The sequence below is a fragment of the Orycteropus afer genome, unplaced genomic scaffold (genome assembly GCF_000298275.1).
Source record: "Orycteropus afer afer isolate SDZICR_OR568_19922 unplaced genomic scaffold, OryAfe1.0 scaffold00007, whole genome shotgun sequence".
In the NCBI taxonomy this organism is placed as follows: Eukaryota; Metazoa; Chordata; class Mammalia; order Tubulidentata; family Orycteropodidae; genus Orycteropus; species Orycteropus afer.
The window spans coordinates 14,699,391-14,722,179 of NW_006921594.1; the positions used below are offsets into that span (position 1 = coordinate 14,699,391).

Here is a 22,789-nt window from a genome sequence, read left to right on the forward strand (position 1 = left end):
GAAAGCCATGGAATAAAAACATTCATCTCTTGGTTTGCCGTAGCACACAGGAAATTATGATGACTTTGCAAAGAGCTAATTATGCCAGATTAATTGAGAGCCTCCTGTGACAGAGGGGGAAGGTTTGATGTGGTTGCTGAGAAAGTGTGTTACCTGTCACCCAGCCCAGCTGGACATTAAGAGAAGTTTTGTTCTCTTCCGGTTCTTATAATCCTGGGTCCACCCTATAGGAGGAGATGCATAGCTGTTAGGAAAGGCTCAGCCAGAGAATGACCCTGGGTGACCTTTGTCCCTGCTCACTGGGAGTGTGTGTGTCCCAATCACTGTTCTGCAGTGCCTCTCTGATCAGTGACTCCGAGAGCACCTGGAAGTTTGTTTGCTGAAGCAGCATAGTGTCTGGAATTACTCCCTGTGCTCAAATCCCAGCTAAGTGACTTTGGGCAAGTTACCTGATCTGATTGAACCTCAGTTTCCTCAGCTGTAAAATGAGACCAATAATAGCTCTATCCTCATGGGACTGTTGTGAGGATTAAGTGAGCTAGTTTTGATCAAAGTAGCCAGCACAATGTTTGGATATAGTACACATTCAATTAACATTTGATGGTATTGCCATCAACATTATTATCATGTCTCCCAAAGGAAAGTGCTCTGACAACCTGAGGTAAAGGTTGAGAAGTCAAATCTCTGTTTTAAAAAAAATGGAGAAATGATTCTTCAGACTCAGAGTGAAGCTGAAAATGGAAAAGAATAAAATAATTCACTCAGAGGCCAGAAATGACCTTCAGAGACACCAAATGTGGAGAATCTGGCAAGGGGCTGCTAAGCCAAGAGGAGATTCAGGGGCTCAGAGATGATCATAAAGTGAACTTCCCTTGTGGAAGAGCAAACTTGGGGCCTCAGGTGTCCCTAGAGTGTGAGACACAGCCCAGGAAGAACTCCCCCAGGAGGCAAATGTTCTGGAAGACCTCTGGGTTTAGATCAGTCTCCACATTCGACTCAGTCCAACTCTACACACGCTTATTAAGAACTGCATGGTCAGGGCCCTTGCAGCTAGAGGCAGAGAGTGATTTTGAAAGAATCGGAAGAAACTAGCCAAGGTCCAGAGAAGAGCTACCAAGATAATAATAGCAAGGAAGGAAATAGCTCTTGTGAAGAAAAGGTTTCAAAAATGAGAGTGCTAACGTTCTGTGGAGAAGAGGAAGCTAATGGGTGATTTACCTCATGTAACTAGGTAAATATTACGGAGACAGACAAAGGGTGCACCAACAATGAGGCTGTACTGTTGATTGTCTACCTGTTCTCCTCTCCATTCTGCCATCTGTTGACCAGGAACCTGTGTCAGGGAAGAGCCAGAGTCCCCAAGGCTGAAAAGATCTGGCATGGTGGCTCACAGAACTCAGGGGTTTTTCCAGAATCCAGGGGGTGGAGAACAAACCTTGAGCTAAGGGCAAGTAAAGCAAGTTCAAGTCCTGGCTCTGCTGCTGACTTTCTGTATGACCTTGAATAAGTCACTTAACCTGAGTCCCATTTTCAAGCCTGAATGTGTTGTGATTTTAAGTCAGAGTCCTCTCAAAAACCCTCAAAGATCCCTCATTGCCTCCTAAATTAAGAATTAGCTCCCAGCCCAAATAAGGGACTCTCTGCAACCTGTCTTCAAACTTCCTAACCCAACTCTGATCGTCCAGTGTTGCACCATTACTCCAGCTGTTCCCCAAAATCTTGCCCTGGTTTCTATACCTAGAACATCCACCTGTCTTTACTTAATATTTAGTGAACACCTAACCAAAAAAAAGAAGAAAAACCCAAATTCACTGCCATCAAGTCAATCCCAACTCATAGCGACCCCTCCTTGGGTTTCCGAGGTGGTATCTCTATGGATGTAGATTGCCCAACCTTCCTTCCGAGGAGTGGCTGGTGAGTTTGAACTGCCAGCCTTCTGATTAGCAATCAAATGCTTTAGGTTCTACGCCACTACTATGTGCAGTATGGAGATCTTTAGGGACCACTGATGTTCCATAAAGGAGCTCTGGTGGCATACTGGATAAGGCATTTGGATGTTAACCAGAAGGTCAGTGGTTCAAACTCATCAGCCGCTCTGTGGAAGGAAGATGGGGCAATCTACTCTCATAAAGATTTACAGCCTTGGAAACCCAAAATGAGAGTCACTGAGTCAGAATCTACTCAACGGCAGTGAGTTTGGCTTCGGTTTTTTGATGTTCCACAAGGTACTTCTGTGCAAATTAGAAAAAGGCCTGGATGAGTGCAGTCCTCTTCCAGGTGCACAGTTGGCTGAGTGGACTTCACTCGCTCCTCACTTCTTCATCCAGGCATCCTAGAGCAGTGAGTAACCTGCACAACTGTGCAGTGCAGCCCTGAGCGTACAAAGTTAAAGAAGACACAGACATTGTCTTAGGGAGTCTGTAAAAAGAGACATAGCTAACACAGAGTATGATGGGATAAGGATATGATATTGGTAGGACAGGAAAAGGAGCACCCAGCCAAAGGCTCAGAAAGGTTTTTCAGAAGAGGTTACACTTAAGCTAAATTAGAAGGACAAGTAGAAAGAGAGAGGCAAAGAAGCTGGGAAGGGTATCTCAGGCAGAGGGAACGGAATGTGCACAGATGTTTGCACGTGGGGAGAGGCAGGAGATGGAGCGGGTGGGTGGGCCTGATCATGAAGTTTGGCTTCATGCATGTGCCAAGTTCAGGAGTTTGAACCTCCCAGTTTTCAGTTGTAGTAAGATCACCCTGACAGCAGCCTAAAAGATGCATTGAGAGGCCAGACAGGAAGTTGCAAAGACGGTGAGGACATTGTTGTATAGTACAATGGGGCGTGATGGCAGCCTGGACCAAGGAAGTGGTAATGGACAGGTAAGGAAAGGGCTAGGAAATGCATGGAGACCAGACTTTGTTAGTGGTTACAGGGGCAGGTGAAAGGAGGAGAGCAGGATTTATTGCTTAAAGGTACTGTTTCTGTTAAGGGTGATGAAAGTATTTGGAACAGTCAGTATGAGGTTTTGTTAGTAGTGATGGTTGCACAACATGATGAACGTAATTAATGCCCCTGGGTTGTACACGTAAAAATAGTTGAAATGGCAAACGTTTCCTTCTGTACATTTCAGCACCAAAAAAAAAAAAAAAAAAACCAAACTCACTGTCATCAAGTCGATTCTGAATCATAGGGAACCTCGTTGGGTTTCTAAGGCAGTAAATCTTTACGGAAGTAGATTGCCCAGTCTTCCTTCTGAGAGTGGCTGGTGGATTTGAACTGTCAACCTTCTGGTTAGCAAATGCCTTAAGCACTACATCACCAGCACAGTGATATTTAAAAAGGAGAGGAGCCAGGTGTGGGAAATATTAAGGAGGATTGCTCCACAGGACTTTGGGGTCAGTTACATACAGGATTTGGGATAAAAAGGAAGAGTTTAGAATGATGTGCAGGTTCATGGCTTGGACAGTTGGGTGGCTGGAACTGCCACTTCCCAAAGAGGATAGAAAGGGCCAGAGTTTAGGGCAGGGAGGGGAGGGTGAGTTGAACGAAGGAGTTCAGTGGACTGTTATGTGTCGGAGAAACAGCTACAGTGAGACATCTAGAGGCACTGAAGGTTTGGAAACAGAGGTCAGAAGAGAGGTAGGAGTTGGGAATGGAGACTTGAGAGTCATCAGTGTCGACATGGGCATTGAAGCTGTGGGTGTGAGTGAGGCCCCCCAAGGAGGGATGCAGCTTGATGAGCAGGGGCTGAGGGCAGGGCCCTGGAGAGTGCGGGCCTGGGGAAGAGGACCCTGAGGAAGCAGGGGCTGCCAGGCCAGTGTGCTTGCCACAGCATCCTATTCCCGTTCCTTCCCGGCCTGAATGTGCAGCGTTCTTCACTGCCCAGCTCACTGGCCTTCTCAAAGCCCTCTCTTACTCACTGCCTCCTCACTAATCACCTGATACACTGTCACTTCCTTTTAACCTCCAAAAAAAAAAAAAAAAACTGCTGTCAACTCCAACTCATGGTGACCCCATGTGTTACAGAGTACTGCTCCATTGGGCTTCCAAGGTTATAATCTTTACAGAAGGAGCCCTGGTGGTGCATGGCTCAGTTGCTAACCAAAAGGTCCACGATTCCAACCCCCCAGTGGCTCCATGGGAGAAAGATGTGGCAGTCTGCTTCTGTAAAGATGACAGCCTTGGAAACCCTGTGGGGCAGTTCTGCTCTGTCCTGTAGTAACTCTATGAGTCAGAATTAGCTCCCCGACGTTGGGTTGGGTTTGGTTTGGGTAATCTTTACGGAAGCAGATTGCCAGGCACCACTGGGAGGATTCAAACTGCCAGCCTTTAGATTACTCGTTCATTGCGACCCCATGTGTGCAGAGTAGAGCTGCTCCATAGGATTGTCAAGACTGTGACTTTTCAGAAGCAGAATTGTGGGCCTGTCTTGTGAGGTACCCCTGGTGGGTTTGAACCGCCAGCTTTGAAGTCAGTCGTCCAGTGCACTGCCATCTGTGCACCTAGGGGACTTTATCCCTCACCTGTGACACGTTCTGTGTGTCACATTTGCCCTCACCTCTGACACGTCCTGTGGTCTGCCCTCGATTAGCGTGCCTGCGTTCCTAGTGCTCAGTAGTAATTGAAGGCCCTCCTACATGGTAGGCTCTAACCTACCTCAACAAACATGGTCCTCTTGTCAGTAAATATTTGTTGAATTGAATTGAATTGATCTGACCATTGAAGGGGATGGTAAAATTTCCATTCCTGGAGATGGTTAACCTTTTGTTGTAGAATTGTTTAGACTAGTGCTGTCCAACAGATATGTAGCATGTGCCACGTGTGTAATTGTAGATTCTTGAGTATCCACATTTTAAAAAATGAAAAGTAATGAGTGAAATTTATTTTAATAATGTATATTTTTTTAACAAGACATATCCAAAATATTATCATTTCAGCATATGATCAGTGAGATAGTGTACATTCTTTTATTTCATAGAAGTCCTCGATATCCCATATGTACTTATCGTCCATCTCAATTTGGACACTAAATTTCCATCTGAAATACTGGATCTATATTTAGAAATAGAAATCAGAGATGATAAAGTACATTCACACACCCAAGTTGTTCCAAACATATATAAAAGTTTTCTAATAACTGAAGGCAGTATCCATCTTTTTATTTTAATTAATTAAAATTAAATAAAGTTTAAAATTGAAATCTCAGTGGCAGTAGCCACATTTTAAGTGCCCTGTAGTCAGAAGTGGCTAGTAGCTGCCACCATCAGAGAGTACAAGTCTAGACAGAGAGGCCAGAGGACCCTAGATACTCCTCCTCTGTTCTTTGATTCAAAGATCTGTTAACTTGGCCCATTGAATCTCTCTAAATTTGGTTGTAAGGTGGCCGGAATTCTCACCCCTTTCTCTCCTTGGCCTTGGGCCACTGGATCTGTCGGGACCTGGAGGAAGGAATTGAGCTGTGGACAGAACCTTCTGCAGCCCCGAGTTTTCTTCCACTGCTCCCAGTGAGCTCTGTGGTGGTGGTGGTGTTAGGTACCATCAAGTCAATTGTTGACTCTTAATGATCCATGTGACAGAGTAGAACTGCCTCATAAGGTTTCATAGGCTATATTCCTTACAGGAAGAAGAGACCTGGTAGTGTCATGGTTAAGACATTTGGCTGCTAACCAGAGGCGGGTGGTTTGAACCCACCATCCGTTCCATAAGAGAGAGATGGGACAGCCTGCCTCCATAAAGATCACAGCCTTGAAAGCCCAATGGGGCAGTTCTGCTCTGTCCTATAGGGTCCCTGTGAGTTGGAATTGACTCAGCTGTAGTGGGGGTAAGGGTGGAGGGGTGGATCTTTACACAGGCAGACTGACAGGTCTTTTCTCCTGACAAACTGCAGAGTGAGTTTGAACTGCCAACCTTTTGGCTAGCAGCCAGGCCCTTAACCATTGTGCCGCCAGGACTCCTACCTAGTGAGCTCTGTATTTGGCCCCTAAAAAGCCCAGAAGCCTGAGGACAGTGGGTCGTGGCCTTTAGACCAGATATCACAGCAGGTTAGGGGTGCCCTTTCCCAAAGCTCAAATTCACATGTAACCAAAAAATAAACAAACTCACTGCCATCGAGTCGGACCCGATTCATAGCGACCACTCCTTGGGTTTCTGAGGCAGTATCGCTACGGAAGAAGATTCAGCAGTGAAAACACCACTCCTGAGTTCAGGCCAAACTGCCGGCATTCTTGCACAGGTTAAATGGTATGAGGTTCTGGTATATTCTCCCTTCTGTGTCTGAGTAGGTTAAAAAATAACTCCTTTAGAAGAACGAGGGGAATTGCAGAGAGGGCATCACGGTGATACAGGATCTGTCCCCTGCCAGACTGCCTGACAGTACTGTCGAGCCTCCTCCCCACGAGTACAGTGCCCTGCCTTGGGGTCCCTCCCCAGGAAGCGCTCCGGCCCGCCCCTCCCCGGCCCCCCAGCAGCCTGCAAAGGCTGAGGGAGGTGGAGGCAGATGAGGCGAGGCTTCCAGATGACAGTAGAGAGGGAATTTAGGCTGTTTAGCAGTTTTGAGCTAAGATGAGCACTTCAGCCTGTACCCCTGGGACCCAGCTCAGCCAGTGGCCTAGGTCCCCACACAGCCACTGGGTAGCCCGTCTGGCATTCCCAGCTGCTGTTGTCCTAGTGCCGCTGCCCAGTGCGATGAGTTCATGGTGGTGCTCCAGCCCGCTGGTGTGGGCAGATGGGGAGGGGGCAGAGGCGGCTTCCTCCCCTGGATGGCTGGTTAGGTTCTCTTTGGGCCTCATCACCCGCACGTGTGTGTTGAATGCTAAATGTGCTTGGCTATTAAAAATGCAGGAGACGAGCCTGCTGCTCCAGAAGGAAAATGAGCCAAAGCAAAAGAAAAATCAGCAGGCTGGCGGCTTCCTGCTTGCCCTGCAGCACTGGGGCGGGGGGGGCTCCTCTCCAAACGCCCAGAACGGAGGGGCGGGGCCTGCAGGGCTGGCGCTGGGAAGTCCAAGTGCTTTGGAAGCCTTCCCAGTGCTTCATGGAGAGGGAGATGATAGAACCCTGGCCCAGTGCCCACCCCTGGGAGAAATAGGCAAACTTATCCCTTCTTGCTTGGTATTGGCATGAACTGGGGGCAAGACTACAGCTCAGGGTTGATGGTGCCTTGTCAGGGATACCACGCAGGCTGGGTAAACCAGAGACCTCAAGTGCTGCACATCCCCCAGTTGAGCGCCCTAGGCTCCTTGGCCAGATTCCTGCAGTAGCCTCTACCTGTCTCCCTGCCCTTCGTCTGCCCTTCCTTCAGTCCGCCCTCTACACCCACCAGGGTGCCTACTCAGAATTCTTCAGTGGCTTCCAACAGGCTGCCTGTAGAGTAAAATGTCAACCCCTTTGGAGGGTGGTACAGTGCCTAAGGCATTTGACTGCTAACCAGAAGTTTTGTGGTTCAAACCCACCAGCCGCTCTGCGAAAGGAAGATGGAACCATCAGTATCTGTAAAGATTTACCACCTTGGAAAACCAGTGGGGTTCACTATACTGGATGGCTGTGGGTTTGGTATTTCGTGGTTTTTGGAGGGGAGTATCTGACCTGAACTTTATCACACGTCCAGATACTACGGCCACTATTTGAACCCTTTGCTTTTCCAAATATATCCAGTGTCCTGATATATTTGTTGCTATTGTGGTTGGCAGCTAACAACAGCATGCTCTAGGGGGCTAATTCCAATGTTGTTGTTGAGTGCCACCAGTTCCATTCCCCTCTCAGTGACCCCCCATGTGACAGAGAAGCACTCCCCCACAGGGTTTCCTGGGCTGTAAACCCTGCAGGAACAGACGGCCGGGTTTTTCTCCTGCAGCGTTGCTAGGCGAGTTCAAAACGCCAACCTTTAAGTTTAGCGGCCAACCACTCAACTGTTGTGCCACCACCAGGAGAATGTTTGTCTTCGCTGTGGGAGACCCGGGTTCGACTCCTGGCCGGTGCACTTCATGCTCAGGCACCCCCTGCCCCTCGGTGGAGGCTTGCATGTTGCTGTGGTGGTAAACGAGTGTCAGCAGAGCTTCCAGACTAAGACAGACTGGGAAGAAAACCAGCCAGTGAGAGCAGGATGGATTGCAACAGTCCAATCTGCAGCCAGTAAACTTCATGTGGAGGCTGTGGGGACAGCACTGGACCAGGTAGCCTTTCACGCCATTTTGCATGGGGTCACCTTGAGTCGATTCTGACACATAGTGACCCCACAGGACAGAGTAGAACCACCCATAGTGTTTCCAAGGCTATAAGTTGTTATGGAAGCAGACTGCCCCATGTTACTCCCATGGAGCATCTGGTGGGTTCGAACTGCCAACCTTTTGGTTAGCAGCCAAATGTTTTAACCACTGTACCACCAGAGCTCTTTTAAAATATAGCTGGGAAGGGAAAAGATAAAAAACAGCATGACAGAAAATTGTTTAAAGTTGTTTGACCTTTCTGACTCTATGGATACTATTTATCTATAAAATTGGAGGTGAGAGCCAAGTACATAGCCTACTACCCAGTGCAGGCAGCTGCTCGGTGTATGTCACCTTGAGCCTCACCACCCTCACCTTCATCATCACCCTGCCTCTTCTCCTCGGAAGAGAAGCAGCTGCAGGCTAGTCATTACCTAAAGCATTTGCTTTTATCAAGAGTTGGTTGAGAGCTGGTTCAGTTTTTATTGCATTATATGATTTAACCTTCACTGAACACATTAATTCATTCAGCAAACATTTATTGAGCCCTTCTTAAGTGCTAGATAATGCATATGGTGCTGGGCTCATTACAGAGGTGAACAAGGACAAGGTTCCTATCCTCAGGTCGCTCACTGTCTGGTCAAGACAGATAGACATAGAAATCAGAACTTACCAGTTGACAAAATTAGGTCCCTGGGTGGCACAGATGGCTGAGCTGCTAGCCGAAAGTTGGTGGTTCAAACACACCTAGAGGCATCTCATAAGACTGACCTGGCAATCTGCTTCTGAAAGGTCACAGCATTGGAAACCCTATGGAACTGATCTACTCTGAATACACGTTTCGCCATGAGTCAGTGTGAACTTGATGGCACCTAACAACAGCGGGGAAATGAAATAATAAATACATAAATAAAAGGAAAGATGACTATTTGACACAATTAGTGTGGCAAAAACATCTAGGAAGGAACAGGTAGCACTGTGTCTGATCTGGACAGATGGGGCACATCCAGCAGGACCAGAGGGTAGGGCAGGCCAGCAGAGGGGACCACCCAACCCATGCAAGGCACAGAGCCAGGCAGGAGCAATTACCGTTCAAGGAGCAGTGAGACGGTGTTGGAGAAGGTGCCTAGGGTGGGACGCATGGGCAGCCAGGCTAAGAAGGACCTCATGTGGCGGCCAAGGAGGTTGAACTTGGTACTCAGAACAGTGGGGAGCCCACAAAGATTTTAAGCAGAGGCATGGCATGAGCAGATCTATATGGTGGGGTGCGTACAGATCAGAGATGGAGAAGCAGGGATGGGAAGACTAGTGGGGGGAACTTGAATCATGGTGCTAGCGTCAATGCAGCCTGAACTAACAGCTGTTAAGTAGTCTTGTCACACCAACTTGTCAGTGACTGAATGTCAGGGAAGAGCCAGGGTTTCTGATTGGAGGTGATGTTGTTCACACAATTGTGTGGTTATTAGGTGCCATCGAGTCACTCCTGACTGACTCCACGTACAACAGAATGACACACACCGTCTGCTCTTGCCCCATCTTCACAGTTGTTGCCACGTTTGAGCCCATTGTGGCAGCCACTGTATCACTCCGTCTCACTGAAGGTCTTCTTCTTTTCTACTAACCCTCTGCTTTACCCAGCATGATGTCCTTCTCCAGGGACCTCCTGATAACGTGTCCAAAGTACGTGAGACCAAGTCTCACCATCCTTACTTCAAAGGAACATTCTGGCTGTACTTCTTTCAAGGCAGATCTGTTTGTTCATCTGGTAGTCCATGTATTTTTCAATATTCTTTACCAACACCATAATTCAGAGGCATTCGTTCTTTGATTTTCCTTCTTCCAGCTTTAACATGTTTGTGAGGTGATTGAATATACCATGGCTTGGGTCAGGTGCACCTTAGTCCTCAAAGCGACATCTTTGCTTTTAAAGAGATCTTTTGCAGCAGATTTGCCCAATGTAATACTTCATTTGATTTCTTGACTGATGCTTCTGTGGGCATTAACTGTGGATCCAAGCAAAAATGAGATCCTTGACAACTTCAGTCTTTTCTCCAATTATCATGATATTGCTTATTGGTCGAGTTGTAAGGATTTCTGTTTTCTTTATGTTGAGCTATAATCCGTACTGAGGGTGGTAGTCTTTGATCTTCAGCAGTAGGTATTTCAAGTCTTCTTCACTTTCAGCAAGCAAAGTTGTGTCATCTGCATATCACAGGTTGTAATTGAGTCTTCGTCTAATCCATACGGCACAATTCTTCTTCGTATAGTCCATCTTCTCATATTATTTGCTCAGCGTACAAAATGAGTTAATTATGTTGAAAGGACAGAACTCTGACACACTCCTTTCCTGATTTTAAACCACATGGCACCCCTTGTTCTGTCCCAATGACTAACTCTTGGTCCATGTACAGATTCCACATGAGCACAATTAAGAGGTTTTTTAAAAAAAAAAAAAAAGTGCATTTAATTTGGGACAAAAAGTTTCCTAAGTTTGCTGTGGGTCAATGTGAAGATGGGAATTTTGAAAGTTTAAGAAAGCTCTCGTTTTCTGGATGGAAGTGGTTTAAGTGCAGAGCCCCCAGTCCAGTGCTAGATTTCAGTTGTGAGAAGGAGAAAGCTGAGTGGCACTCAGGTCTCTGAGAGGAAGAGGACTCTTGGACTGACCCTTTCTGAAGGAGCTCTGAGACAGCAGAGGCTGCGGCCCTGAGGTAGCCAGCTTGCTGAACTCTCCTCACCCCCTAGCGTGCTCAGAGCAAGCTTCTGGGAAGCAAAAGGACCAGGGAGCACTTTCCTTCCACTCTCAGGCCCAGGCCAGAAGTCCAGGGTCCCCCTGCAAGGAGACGCCAGCTCTAGCAGGGGGATGAGGAGGTTCTGTGCAGAATCTTTCCCGCCCCGCCCTCTGGGTCGGGGTTAGGCCAGAGCTCGGGGACCGGCAATGTCTCAGTTGCACTGGCTCTGGCAGCACCGCGTGCACTCGTACAGCGGAAGCCGGTGCCCTCTGGTGGCTGCAGAGGGGAGCGCGCCACCTGCTATCCGGGCTGAGCCGGCTGAGCCACTTTGGGGAACCGGCTCCTTGTGGGGCGCTGCTCTCTCAAAGCGTCCCGCCCAGTACCCACTACGTCCTAAGCGACACCTTCTCAAAACCTGTCCCTAAAGGCTCTGGTACCGTTTATCCGATAATGTGAATTTCAATAGCCATTTTCCTGCCACCAAAAGCATTTTAATTGTGAGGCTTTTATTCTCATTTTTGGTAGGAAAGGCACCGATTTGTTCCGGAGCTGCCCTTTAAAGGCTCTGGACTCATTGCAGGCACAGGGGGCCCCAGGGAACACCCTAGAACAAGCCGGTTCATGTCATATGCCCTGTGTGCCTTTTTTTTTCCCCTCTTCTGTTTTCCCTTTGTTTTTTCCTCTTCCCCTCTGCTGACTTTTGCCCCCAACTCCCCAGGAATGGCAGGACGCTTAGCACCTCGTGGTTCTCCCAGTGGATTTGGAGACTACCTTCTGAGCACTGTGCTCAGGAAGCCCTGATTGAACAAAAGGGTAGGCAAAATTAACAGACAAACCAGGCGGTCTGCTTTCCAGGGAAACCAGAGCTGCCTGGAGTGGGGGTTGCAGGGACATATCCTTATTACCCCTCAAGAAGTTTTAGAGACACGGGACCCCGTTTCGTTACACACTTCAGATTGCAGGAGATAATAGGAGAGGAGGCCGGAGCTCCTGCTCATCCTTCTTGCAGAATGTATTGTCCAGGCAGGAGCTTTAGCCACCAGCTGAGGCTTGAAGACTAGGGACCTGTCTAGAAGATTAGGAATTGAGAAGCGAAGTGGGTGGGATTGTGGAGGAGGGCTGAAGGCTCCTAGAAGTCTGTCCAGCCTGGGAAGGTTTCCTACCTGGTTTGGTAGCATACTGCCTAAGGCATTTGACTGCTAACCAGAACGCTGGTGGTTCAAACCCACCAGCCACTCCTCAGAAGGAAGGTTGGGCAATCTACTTCCATAGTGATACTGCCTCAGAAACCCAAGGAGGGGTCGCTCTGAGTCAGAGCCGACTTGAAGGCACATAACAACATAACACACTACCCAGAAGTGGTCCTGGGTAAAAGTGGAAGGCCACCTGCTCCATCCATCTCCTGCCCCTGCTACTTATCACCTTGTCTATCCATTTCTTCACTGTGGGACCAGAATGGGAGAGTATGGAGAAGGCAAGGAGTTTTGATGGTGACCATGACTTGCACCCCAGACATATATCCCAGAAACATCAGGGCCAGTAGGCAGATGGGATGGTGTGATCCTCCATTTCCCTTTTGTTTTAACTCCAATTTCTTGAGGGCCTACTGTGTACCAGGAGTCTCCAGGTGATGCAGATAGTTAATACACTCAGCTGCTAACCAAAAGATTGAAGGTTTGAATCCACTCAGAGGTGCCTTGGAAGAAAGGCATGGTGATCTACTTCTGAAAAAAAAAAAAAAAATCAGCCATTGATGACCCCATGGAGCCCAGTTCTACTCTGATATACATCGATCGGGCCATGAGTCAGGGGCTAACTGGATGGGAGCCAATAGCAACAATTATGTGCCTGGCACTCTGCTAGCACTTCATAGGTATTATCTCACTGTGCTGGGTAAGTTGTGTGTCAATTTGGCTGGGCCTGGTTGACTGGCTGGGCAGCTGGATGTAATATTCCCAATGATGAGACTGGTAATCAACTCCATGGTAGAATCTACTGGAGAAGCTGAGTAGCTGCCTTAGGGAATGTGGTCTGCTTCCAGTATATAAGAAGCAGCTTTGAGAAAGGTCTTGAGCTTTTTGGCACACTTGGACCCTGCATGTAGACGAGTCTTCATTCAGCAGCCTGCCATGTTTCCTGCCAATCTTAGAACTGTTTCTGGACTTGAACTAGTGGTCTGCCATGTTGCTTAATAATCTTGGGACTGTGCCATTGTACTTGTTAACCTTGGATTTGTCAGCCTCAGCAGCTGGCAGCTGCTTGAGTTAAGAGACACCTCCAGCTCCAGTGGTCCAGGAGCAAGAGGCAGAGCCCAAGGTTGAGGGGCTTTCACCTAGCCCCTAGAGCCTGCCACTTTGAACTCAGACTTCTAGCCTCCTTAACACAGTTAGAGAATAAATGCCTGTTTGTTAAAGCTACCCACTTGTATTTTTTCTTAGAGCAGCACTGGATAACCAAAACACTCACTTAATCATTGTAAATATCTATCATCTTTGTTTTACTGGTAAGACTAAGGCACAGAAAGGTGCAATTCTGAGATAAGCTAAGCAAGGCAGATAGTTGTTCAGATTTTGCACAAGACCACGCAGCTGAGGAGGCAAGCAAGACCTGGAATCAGCCCTCGCCCCACTTGCCAGTCAGCTGCCCTTTTCCTAGTTCTCACAGAAGTCCTTATGGGCTCTCCAGAGCCTGAAACTTGGAAGTTTCAAATAGCTTTCCCACAAGAATGCATCTAACAATAGACCGGTTCATCTGTTTTCAAAGTCTATATTCCTAAGTGTTTATCTTCAACTGTCTTGTAACACTCTCCATACCTAGGAATTTGCCAGAACAACGACAAGATGCAGACCCTCAGTTCAGCTCTACTTTTCCTCCCTCATCTGCATTTTGTTTGCCTCTGGCCACTTTTCTAATTCATCAAAGTCAGTCTGGTTGGGGTTTTGTCTCCCTTCCTAACTGGCTCAGGAACAAATCCCACATCATTCTTCTCAGCCTAATTACCTCCTCCTCCAACTGAGGAACAAGGTGTTGGCCATCATGAAAGTCACTGAGGAAGAGGCTATAACCTTCTTGGCCCATGATGGGCCCCTGGCAAGCTTTCCTTGGTACCACCCTGGGCTGGCGTGACACCCCTGATAACCAATATTTTTTTGCTTCTGCTGCCAGGAGCGCTCCCAAACGCTTTGAGGCCTGGACCGCATGTTCACAGTTTACTGAAGGCGTGCTATGTGGGAGAGAGGCCAGAGTTGTGCAGAGGTCAGGAGAGCTTATCCATCATGCTTCCTCTCTAACCACCACGCCTGACACTTGGCCTCAAGAATATTAGATTAATCTGGCCAGTTTTCTTATTTACGGTGCTGTGTGGCTGATTGCCCTGTTTTCCGTTTGCATAAAGTTTTTGCAAATTCAATTTCTGAAAGTTTTCCCAATATTATCCCAAATTAAATATATATGTACATGTATATATGGGAGCTCTGATAGCATAGTGCCTAAGGCACTTGACTGCTAACCAGAAGGCTGGTGGTTCAAACCCACCAGCCACTCCTCGGAAAGAAGGTTGGGCAATCTACTTCCGTAGTGATACTGCCTCGGAAACCCAAGGAGGGGTCGCCATGAGTCGGGGCCGACTCGACAGCACGTAACAACAACAACAATGTATATATATACCCCCCACTTATTCATCAGGATGTATGTAGTAGCTTTTGCATCAGTTGTCCTGTGGTGGGACATTGTGGCTCTATTTTTCAGGCTGATTCTTAGTGATTGCCTGACCACCAAGCTTGAAGAATGTCCCAAGTGTTTCTATAAGTTAAAGAATTTAGATTGTTGTTATTGTTAGCTGCCGTCAAGTTGACTCCAATCCATATCAACCTTGTGTACAACAAAAAGAGGTCCAGTAGTATAGTGAGTAAGGCATTTGGCTGCTAACCAGAGGGTTGGCAATTCAAACCCACCAGCTGCTTTGCAGGAGAGAAATTCGGCAATCTACTTCCATAAAGATTTACAGCCTTGGAAACCCAGGGAGGGTCGCTATGAGTCAGAATCCCCTCCATGACAGTGGGTTTGGTTGGTTTTTGTTGTTGTTGTTGTTTGATTTGGTTTTATGTATGAGAACAAAGTGTTGTCCCGCCTTGTGTCATCCTCACCGTTGCCAGCACGTTTAAGTCCACCACAGCAGCCATTGTACCACTCCGTCTCACCAAGAATCTCCTTTGCTCTCATTGGCCCTCTGCTTCACCAAAAACAGTGCCTTCCTCTTGCAATTGAGCTCTCCTGAGGAGGTGTCCAAAGCGAGCAAGTGAGACAGTATTCTGTTGTGATCCATTAAGTTTTCATTGGCTCATTTGCAGAAAGGAGCCCTGGTGGTGTGGGGTTTAGGTGTTCAAGTGCTAATGAAAGGTTGATGCTTCGAACCCACCCAGCAGCTCCGCAGGAGGAAGATCTGTTTGTGTAAAGATTACAGCCAAGAAAACCCTATGGGGCAATTCTTCTCTTTCATATGAGATCAGTATGAGTTGAAATCAACTCAACCATGCCTAACAAAGACAAAAACAAATTTTCGGAAGTAGTCTGGAAGCTCCACTGAAACCTGCCCATCATGGGTCACCCTGCTGATACTCGCAATGCTGGTGGCATAGCTTCTAGCATCATAGCAACACAGAAGGTCACAGTAGTCTGACAAGCCAACAGATGGGTGGTAGAGAATTAGATTAGACTCAAATAATTTCCTGATGTTGTTGTTGTTATGTGCTGTCGAGTCGGCCCCGACTCATAGCGACCCCTCCTTGGGTTTCCGAGGCGGTATCACTAAGGAAGTAGATTGCCCAACCTTTCTTCCAAGGAGTGGTGGTGAGTTTGAACCGCCAGCCTTTTGGTTAGCAGTCAAGTGCCTTAGGCACTATGCTACCAGAGCTCCCCAAAATGCATCCAAGATAGCCTAGTAGAATTCTTCTCTGAAAGACTTTTAAAATAAGGCAAATCCTTTTTTATTAGAGATGACTTAACACTGTGACTGCTTAGAAGGCAAAAGGCTGAGTAAAGTAGACCTTCCAAGGACCTGCCAGTGAATCAAGGAGTCTCAAAGTTCTGCCAGGCCAGTCACTCAGGCACATGGGCCTTTGTCGGCAGAATCAGTGGCTGAGAGCTCTCTCAGACACATCACCCCCAGCACAAATATCCAGTGTCTTCAGCTTCCCTGCCTGTCAAGTACATCTTGGCTCCACTGTGGTAAGTGGAGTGAGGGCCTAAAGATTTTCTGAACCGTTCTCCCAAGGTTTATCTGTTGATGAAAGGAGAATAAATCTTGATCGCCAGGAAAGCATAGTTGGCTTGGGAGCAGCTGGCTCTGCCGCCCAGCATGGCCCACTCGGCAGTACCATCATCTTTTTCCTCCACGGCTCTCCTACAGACATTACTGGGCAGGAAGGCGGGTCTGCTTAGCACCAAAAGAGCCATTCTTCTTAAAGCCAGAGGCCCCTCCTTAGTCCAGAAAGGTACATCCAGACAGGCCAAGCACACAGGAAGAAGGCATGCCTGAGAGTCGATTTCAACTCATAGCAGCAACCTTACAGCACAGGGTAGAATTGCCCTGTAGGGTTTCCAAGGCTGTAATCTTTATGGAGGAGCCCTGGTTGCACAGTAGTTAAAGCACTTGGTTACTAACCAAAAGGTAAGTGGCTTGAACCCAGCAGCCACTCTGCGGGAGAAAAATGTGGCAGCCTGCTTCCGTAATGATGGACAGCCTTGGAAACCCTATGGGGCAGTTCTGCTGTGTCCTATACGGTCGCTCCAGAGTCACTAAGAGTTGGGATCAACCTAATGGCAACCGGAGCAAACCACCAGGTCTTTTCTCCCACAGAACCAGCGACCTTTTGGTTCACAGCTGAACACTTTAACCATTGCACCACCAGGGCTCCTTGGAAGTAGACAAGGGCAGTGCAGAAGGCACAGAAGGTGGACGCCTCCCCTGTAGCTGAGCTGGGTGAGGGAGGACTGCTCTGGGCTGTGGGATCGCTTCCTAGGCCACAAGACGGAGGTAGGGAGATAACAAGGAGATAACCACTCCCAGGCAGCAGGGAACAAGCTGCAGCCCTGGGCTCCCAGAAAGAGTTCATCTCCAGCGAACAAAACAGGCATTATGAAAGCAGCAGGCAAAGAGCAGGACTCATCTTTCTCTTTTAAACACAGCTCCTCAAAGAAAGGACAACAGTGAGTGGGTAAATGCAGCTAACTGTGAGACTTGGGGAAGTTTCAGAGGCTTTGGCTCTGAAGTTACCAAGGGATGACTTGCAGACGTGTTTATCATCTGTGCAAACAGAATAATAAATCGCTTAGTTGTTGTTGTATGTGCTGTCAAGTCGGACCTGACTCGTAGCGACCCCTCCTCGGGTTTCTGAAGTAGTATCACTACGGAAGTAGATTGCCCAACCTTCCTTCCGAGGAGTGGCTGGTGGGTTTGAACTGCCAGTCTTCTGGTTAGCAGTCAAGTGCCTTAGGCACTACACCACCAGAGCGCCTAAATCACTTAGTTAGTCATCTGGATATTGCCAACTAACCATGCCCTCCCAGCTTCTAGCCGCACCTGGCGGTGTTGGAGTTAAGTGCTCCTTCAGTGAGGAGAGATGCCCTGACTAGGACAGCAGAGGTTAGAATCTTTTAGTTTATTTCCAAATGGAAAATAATTAAGCCTGTTATTTGGGGCCCACTATACAGTCGACTCGACAGCAGTGAGCTTGGTTTTTTGTTTTTTTGCCATCAAGAAGGGTCCTTACTCACTGGACACTTTACTAGCTGAGGAAGGTACATGGCAGAGGAAGTGAGAGGATCAAGAAGGGACAAATGGGAGAAAGCAGAAGACAGTACTGAGTGTTGGATTCCAAAGAGCCGTGCATGTCACTCCCTGAAGAATAGCTAAAGGCAAGGTATCATCATGCAAGCCAGGTGGGGGTAAGGAACTCTCTACAGGTTCTTAGGGCAGCCCAAGCTTTTAGCTTGGGAAAGATGGGCTCTCTCAATTGGCTTTCCAGTTTTTGTGGCACCATCTTGCAATCATTCCTTCCTTTGTCCATCAGTTTAGGATCTCAAGGTTGTTGCCATAGCAGTGAAGAAAAGAGGCTGAATATGCAGATGAGCTAATGGCTAGCATTTGTCTGGGGGATGAGGATGGCAAGGTCAGATGAGTGTGATTCAAACTCCTCTCTCGTTTCCTCTGAGGGTGTGTTTGACTCTTCATGCCCCTCTTAACTCCCAGCAGAAGGACTGTCATGGATTGGATTGTGTCCCCTCAAAATATGTGTCATCTTGACTCGGCCATGATTCTCAGTGGTTTGACATGTATGTAATGATGTAATTTGGCAGTTATGTAATGATGTAATCATCCCTCATGGTGATATCTGAATTGATCAGCCAATCAGTCATAGGGGGATTAGGGTGAGATGCAACACCCTTGCTTAGGTCACAGCCCTGGTCCCTCAGGTCTGCATCACCTTTTATCTTACAAGAGAGAAAGGGAGAGAGAAGCACACAGAGACAGAAGGACCTCAGCACCACCAAGAAACAAGAGCTAGAAGTGGAGCACATCCTTTGGACCCACGGTCCCTGTGCTGAGAACCTCCTAGACCCAGGGTAAGATTGGTGCCAAGACACATGGAGATCTCCAAGGGATGCCAGGCCCACAGATGTTAAAAGCAGACAAGGACCAACAGAGAAAGAAAGTCTTGCCTGAGAGCCAACACTCTGAATTTAGACTTCCAGCCTCCTAATCCATGAGGGAATAAATTTCTGTTTGCTAAAGCCATCCACTTGTGGTATTTCTGTTATAGTGGCACTAGAGAACCAAGACAGGTACCTTCTCAGCCCAAAGGACACCTAAGAAGAAGGTGTCAGGGGCAGCTCCCAGGTTCTACCTGCTTTGCTTTATCTGTAGTCTCTCTCCATTAGCAGAGTCCCTTATAACTCCCACCCAAGAAGAACTCTATCTCCTCTTGCCACCACCAAGGTGTGACACACACACACCCCTTACCTGGCATCAGGGACGTTTACTCAACAGCTTAGCTCCTTTCTGACTCATCTCATCTTGGAAATCCTTTGAAAATTTTTGATCAGAATTTTTTCCCTAACACCTCTGCCTTAGTCATCTAGTGTTGCTATAACAGAAATACCACAAGTAGATGGCTTTAACAAACAGGAATTTATTCTCTCACAGTTTAGTAGGCTAGAAGTCCAAATGCAGAGCTGTGGATCTAGGGAAAGGCTTTGAACTGAGTAAGGATATTATGTCTCCCCAACATACAGCTGATTGGCTGATCACATCATGCAGGATGATTACATCATTCCATAACTGCCAAACTACTGAGAACCATGGCCCTGCCAAGTTGATACATGTTTTGGGGGAAAACACAATTAAATCTATGGCAACCTCCCACTCCTCATCCAGGAAAACTTAAGTTCCAGAGGTCTGCACATCATGAACGTTCCTTCCCATTTCTAATAGGTCCCAAGTTCACATCCTACCTGTAGACCCTGGGATGAAAGTTCATACAGAGTTCTGGGAGCGTTTGCAGTGAATTGTATGAATGGACTACATTCATTATATTAACCCACTGCCATTGGGTCAGTTCCAACTCATAGGGACCCCCACTGGATTTCCAAGGCTGTGAATCTTTACGGAAGTAGATTGCCTCATCTTCCTCCCATGGAGCAACTGTTGGGTTTGAACCACTGACCTTCTGGTTAGCAGCCAAATGCCTTACCCACTACACATTCATTCCATAGTGGAGAAAAATCCACATTAGGAGAACAGTCACAGATGTCAGCTGGCCTGGTGCGTGCTTAGTTACACGCAGCATGAAAAAAGCATCACCATGGAGATGAGTTCACTAGCATTTTCCCAAATGGCTATCCCTAGTGTAACTGTGCTCTGGTGGCTGCCTCCAAGAGAACACTTTGAGCTGGACATTGACTTTAGGGGAGAAACACAGATTGTACTACAAGTGTTGGAGGAGTACTAGACTCGGTTCACAAATGTATTTCAGTTTGCACAATTGTGGATTATGCTGTCACGGGCATCGTGTCTCTGTTGAGCTCATGACTGTTCAACATGTGCCCAGGGGGCTTTCTGCTTAACTGTAGTAGCTCGTGGAACGGGAGCTAGATCTGGCACTTGAAAGTCCTGACTTCTTGCCTGAACTTACTTGGCTTCACAAAGAAGTGTTCCAGAGAAGGCTTCTCAGTGCTGTGCCTGGGAATCTCCTCACCTGGCTAGCGGTCCATGTGTTCTCATCAACGCTCAAAGCTTGATTTTTATAAAGAAATAAAAGCAGATCAGAACAAGGATGCAAAATGAATCAACAGAAGCTTCTTGAGTGGCTTTTATAATATGTATTTTTAAAATCAGGAGCTCTGGTAGCATAGTGGCTAAAGCACTTGACTGCTAACCAGAAGGCTGGCGGTTCAAACCCACCAGCCACTCCTCGAAAGGAAGGTTGGGCAATCCTACTTCTGTAGTGATACTGCCTCGGAAACCCAAGGAGGGGTCGCTATGAGTTGGGGCTGACTCGACGGCACATAACAACAACAATTTTTAAAATCAAGTCTGTTGAGGTATCGTTGACACATTGTAAAATTCACCATTTTAATTTACCAGAGGTTCGTGAGTTTCGTAATTTGTATTTTTAAAACAACAAGTGAAGGAATTGCGCTAGGAGAAATCTGTAGAAATTTCTATAGAAATCAAGAATGAAGGACTAATTTCACCAGGTAGCATCTATTGTGGCTTCTTTCACTCTCTTAAAGAGCTCCTTGTGCTTGTCTTTAGCAGTATGTAAGTGCCTTGAAAATTGCCATTAAATAGAAGGTAGCCACAGTTCAGCCACATCTCAGACACTTGGAGCAAGGTGCAATTGGCAGTGATTTGCGTCATTACTAAAAACCATCATTCCAGCTTCCCTTCACCTGGGACATGAAGCCCCACACCACCCTTCTCTAGGCCAAGAAAGCATGTGGTCCTATGTGACATCTGGCAATGTCCATGATGTCTGGCAACAGTCTAGCCTGCTGCGTGCCCTTCTCATTGGCAAAGATCTGTAAATAACATCTGCGATCCTGCTTCAAAGTCAGAAGAGGGGCAGAGGATGAAGGTTTGCTAAAATAATTTCATGAGCAAGTTGATCAAAGAAATTATCTGTGAATCTTTAGAGAAGGGAAAACCAGCCAGCCACGTGACAGATAAGATTCCTTCCCTGCCAAAAACAGCCTCTCTTTCATGCGTTATATTGTCTACAGGCATGTCAAAGCCAGATTCTAGATCATTTGGCATTCAGATAGCTAAGTAGACACCCGCTCTCAGCTCAGAGATGACTGGGGGGCCGGCGAGTTAGCATTCTACCCTCCTGCAAGGAGAAAAGGAATCTAGTGCAGGGGCCAGAGCAAAGCTCATTTGCCTTATCTTTTTAAGACCCCAGAACAGAACCCTCCACAGCCCTGTAGTCATGGGGTCCTTCCCCATTATGGAAGCACAGAAATCAAATGCACATCCATTCCAGGAGAAATAGCAGGGAAGTGGGGCTAGGGTGACAGATTCTGCAAGGGAAAGTACACCTTTGTGCTCCGTCGTCTTAAAATTCATCCTCTCACCTGCCAGCCTTGAGAATTGCCTATTTACATAACTAGCTGCCTAAAATGGAATATTAGGTAATGTTACATGGCGGCTCACTCAATTTGAGCCCGTCCCCAGGACAGGAGAGTCATCCAGAAGCCCTCCAACAGCATGTTGTGTGGCATGCTGGCCCAAAGCCTCGCCTTAGCGTGGTGTGATCTGTCAGCACTCCCAAGCTAAGCAGATGTCAAGCCCAACAGGGCTGGGGTGGGAGACTGGCTGAGGACTGGGGGGAGGGGTGTGATTCAGCAAATGGCACCCCGAACTCAGGGAACCAGCATTTCTTCCTTCACAGCAGACACTTTATCCTGCCCAAGGTGTTGTGTCAAGACAGCTGACATATAAGGACTGAAGGGGGGGTGGATTGTAGAATCTGTGGGGCCACGATCAGTGCCAATGCCATCCCTGGCACTGTGCCTCTTACCCCTTGTTGATTCTTTCCTAGGCATGACTCTCCCTCCCAGCAAAACTGGACTCACGCTGCTAGCTTATAGGAGCCGTATAAATAAGTGATAAGGAAGCGTTGTGATAATGATAAGCTGGGAGAGATTCTCCGTGGACCAGATGTATCAAAGAAGGCAATTGTGTGTGTTTATTCATTTGTTTTTCAGCGTTCCGGTTCCTGTAGTCAGTTTAGAGAAAATTCCTAACCTAGTGAAAGCAGATGGTGCCAATGTCAAAATGAACTCGGCCACCGCTCCTACAGTCACCTCCTCCTCCACCTCGCCCTCTGCCGTCTCCACTCCACCTTTAATTAAGTCGGTTTTCATGTCCAAGTCAGTGCCACCTTCACCAGAGAAGATCTTAAATGGAAAAGGCATTCTGTCAGCCACAGTAGACAAGAAACACCAAAATGGCACCAAAAACAGCAACAAGCCTTACAGGAGACTTTCAGGTACGTGTCAGTGATTAGAGTCTAACTCGTGATGACACTGAAGTTGAATCATTCGTAACCAAGGAGTGATGTGGTCTTGTAATTAAGCGGGGCTGTTTCATTTTAAGGGGGACATGGAGTTGACCTGCAAACAGAACCCCCCACACACACACAACACACACACAAAAAAAAAAAAAAGCAAAGGAGAACCAGTTCCCTTTTTCCAGGCAGATGAAGTCTGTTGCTCAGTGTATTGCTTTACTGGAGTTACTGTGGTGACCAGGAAGCAGGATACTCAAAACCGACCATGACAGTCCATGGATTCTGAGGATCTTGTTA

The 22,789-nt window shown here is 47.4% G+C and overlaps 1 protein-coding gene across 1 annotated transcript in view; it reads left to right on the plus strand.

Moving 5' to 3' along the window:
- ATXN7L1 (ataxin 7 like 1) overlaps positions 1-22,789 on the plus strand; it is a 311,624-nt gene that overhangs the window by 254,804 nt on the left and 34,031 nt on the right. The window contains exon 5 of the mRNA XM_042781464.1: positions 22,188-22,471. Coding sequence (XP_042637398.1) covers positions 22,188-22,471 — 284 coding nt within the window. The remainder of the gene's footprint in view (positions 1-22,187; positions 22,472-22,789) is intronic.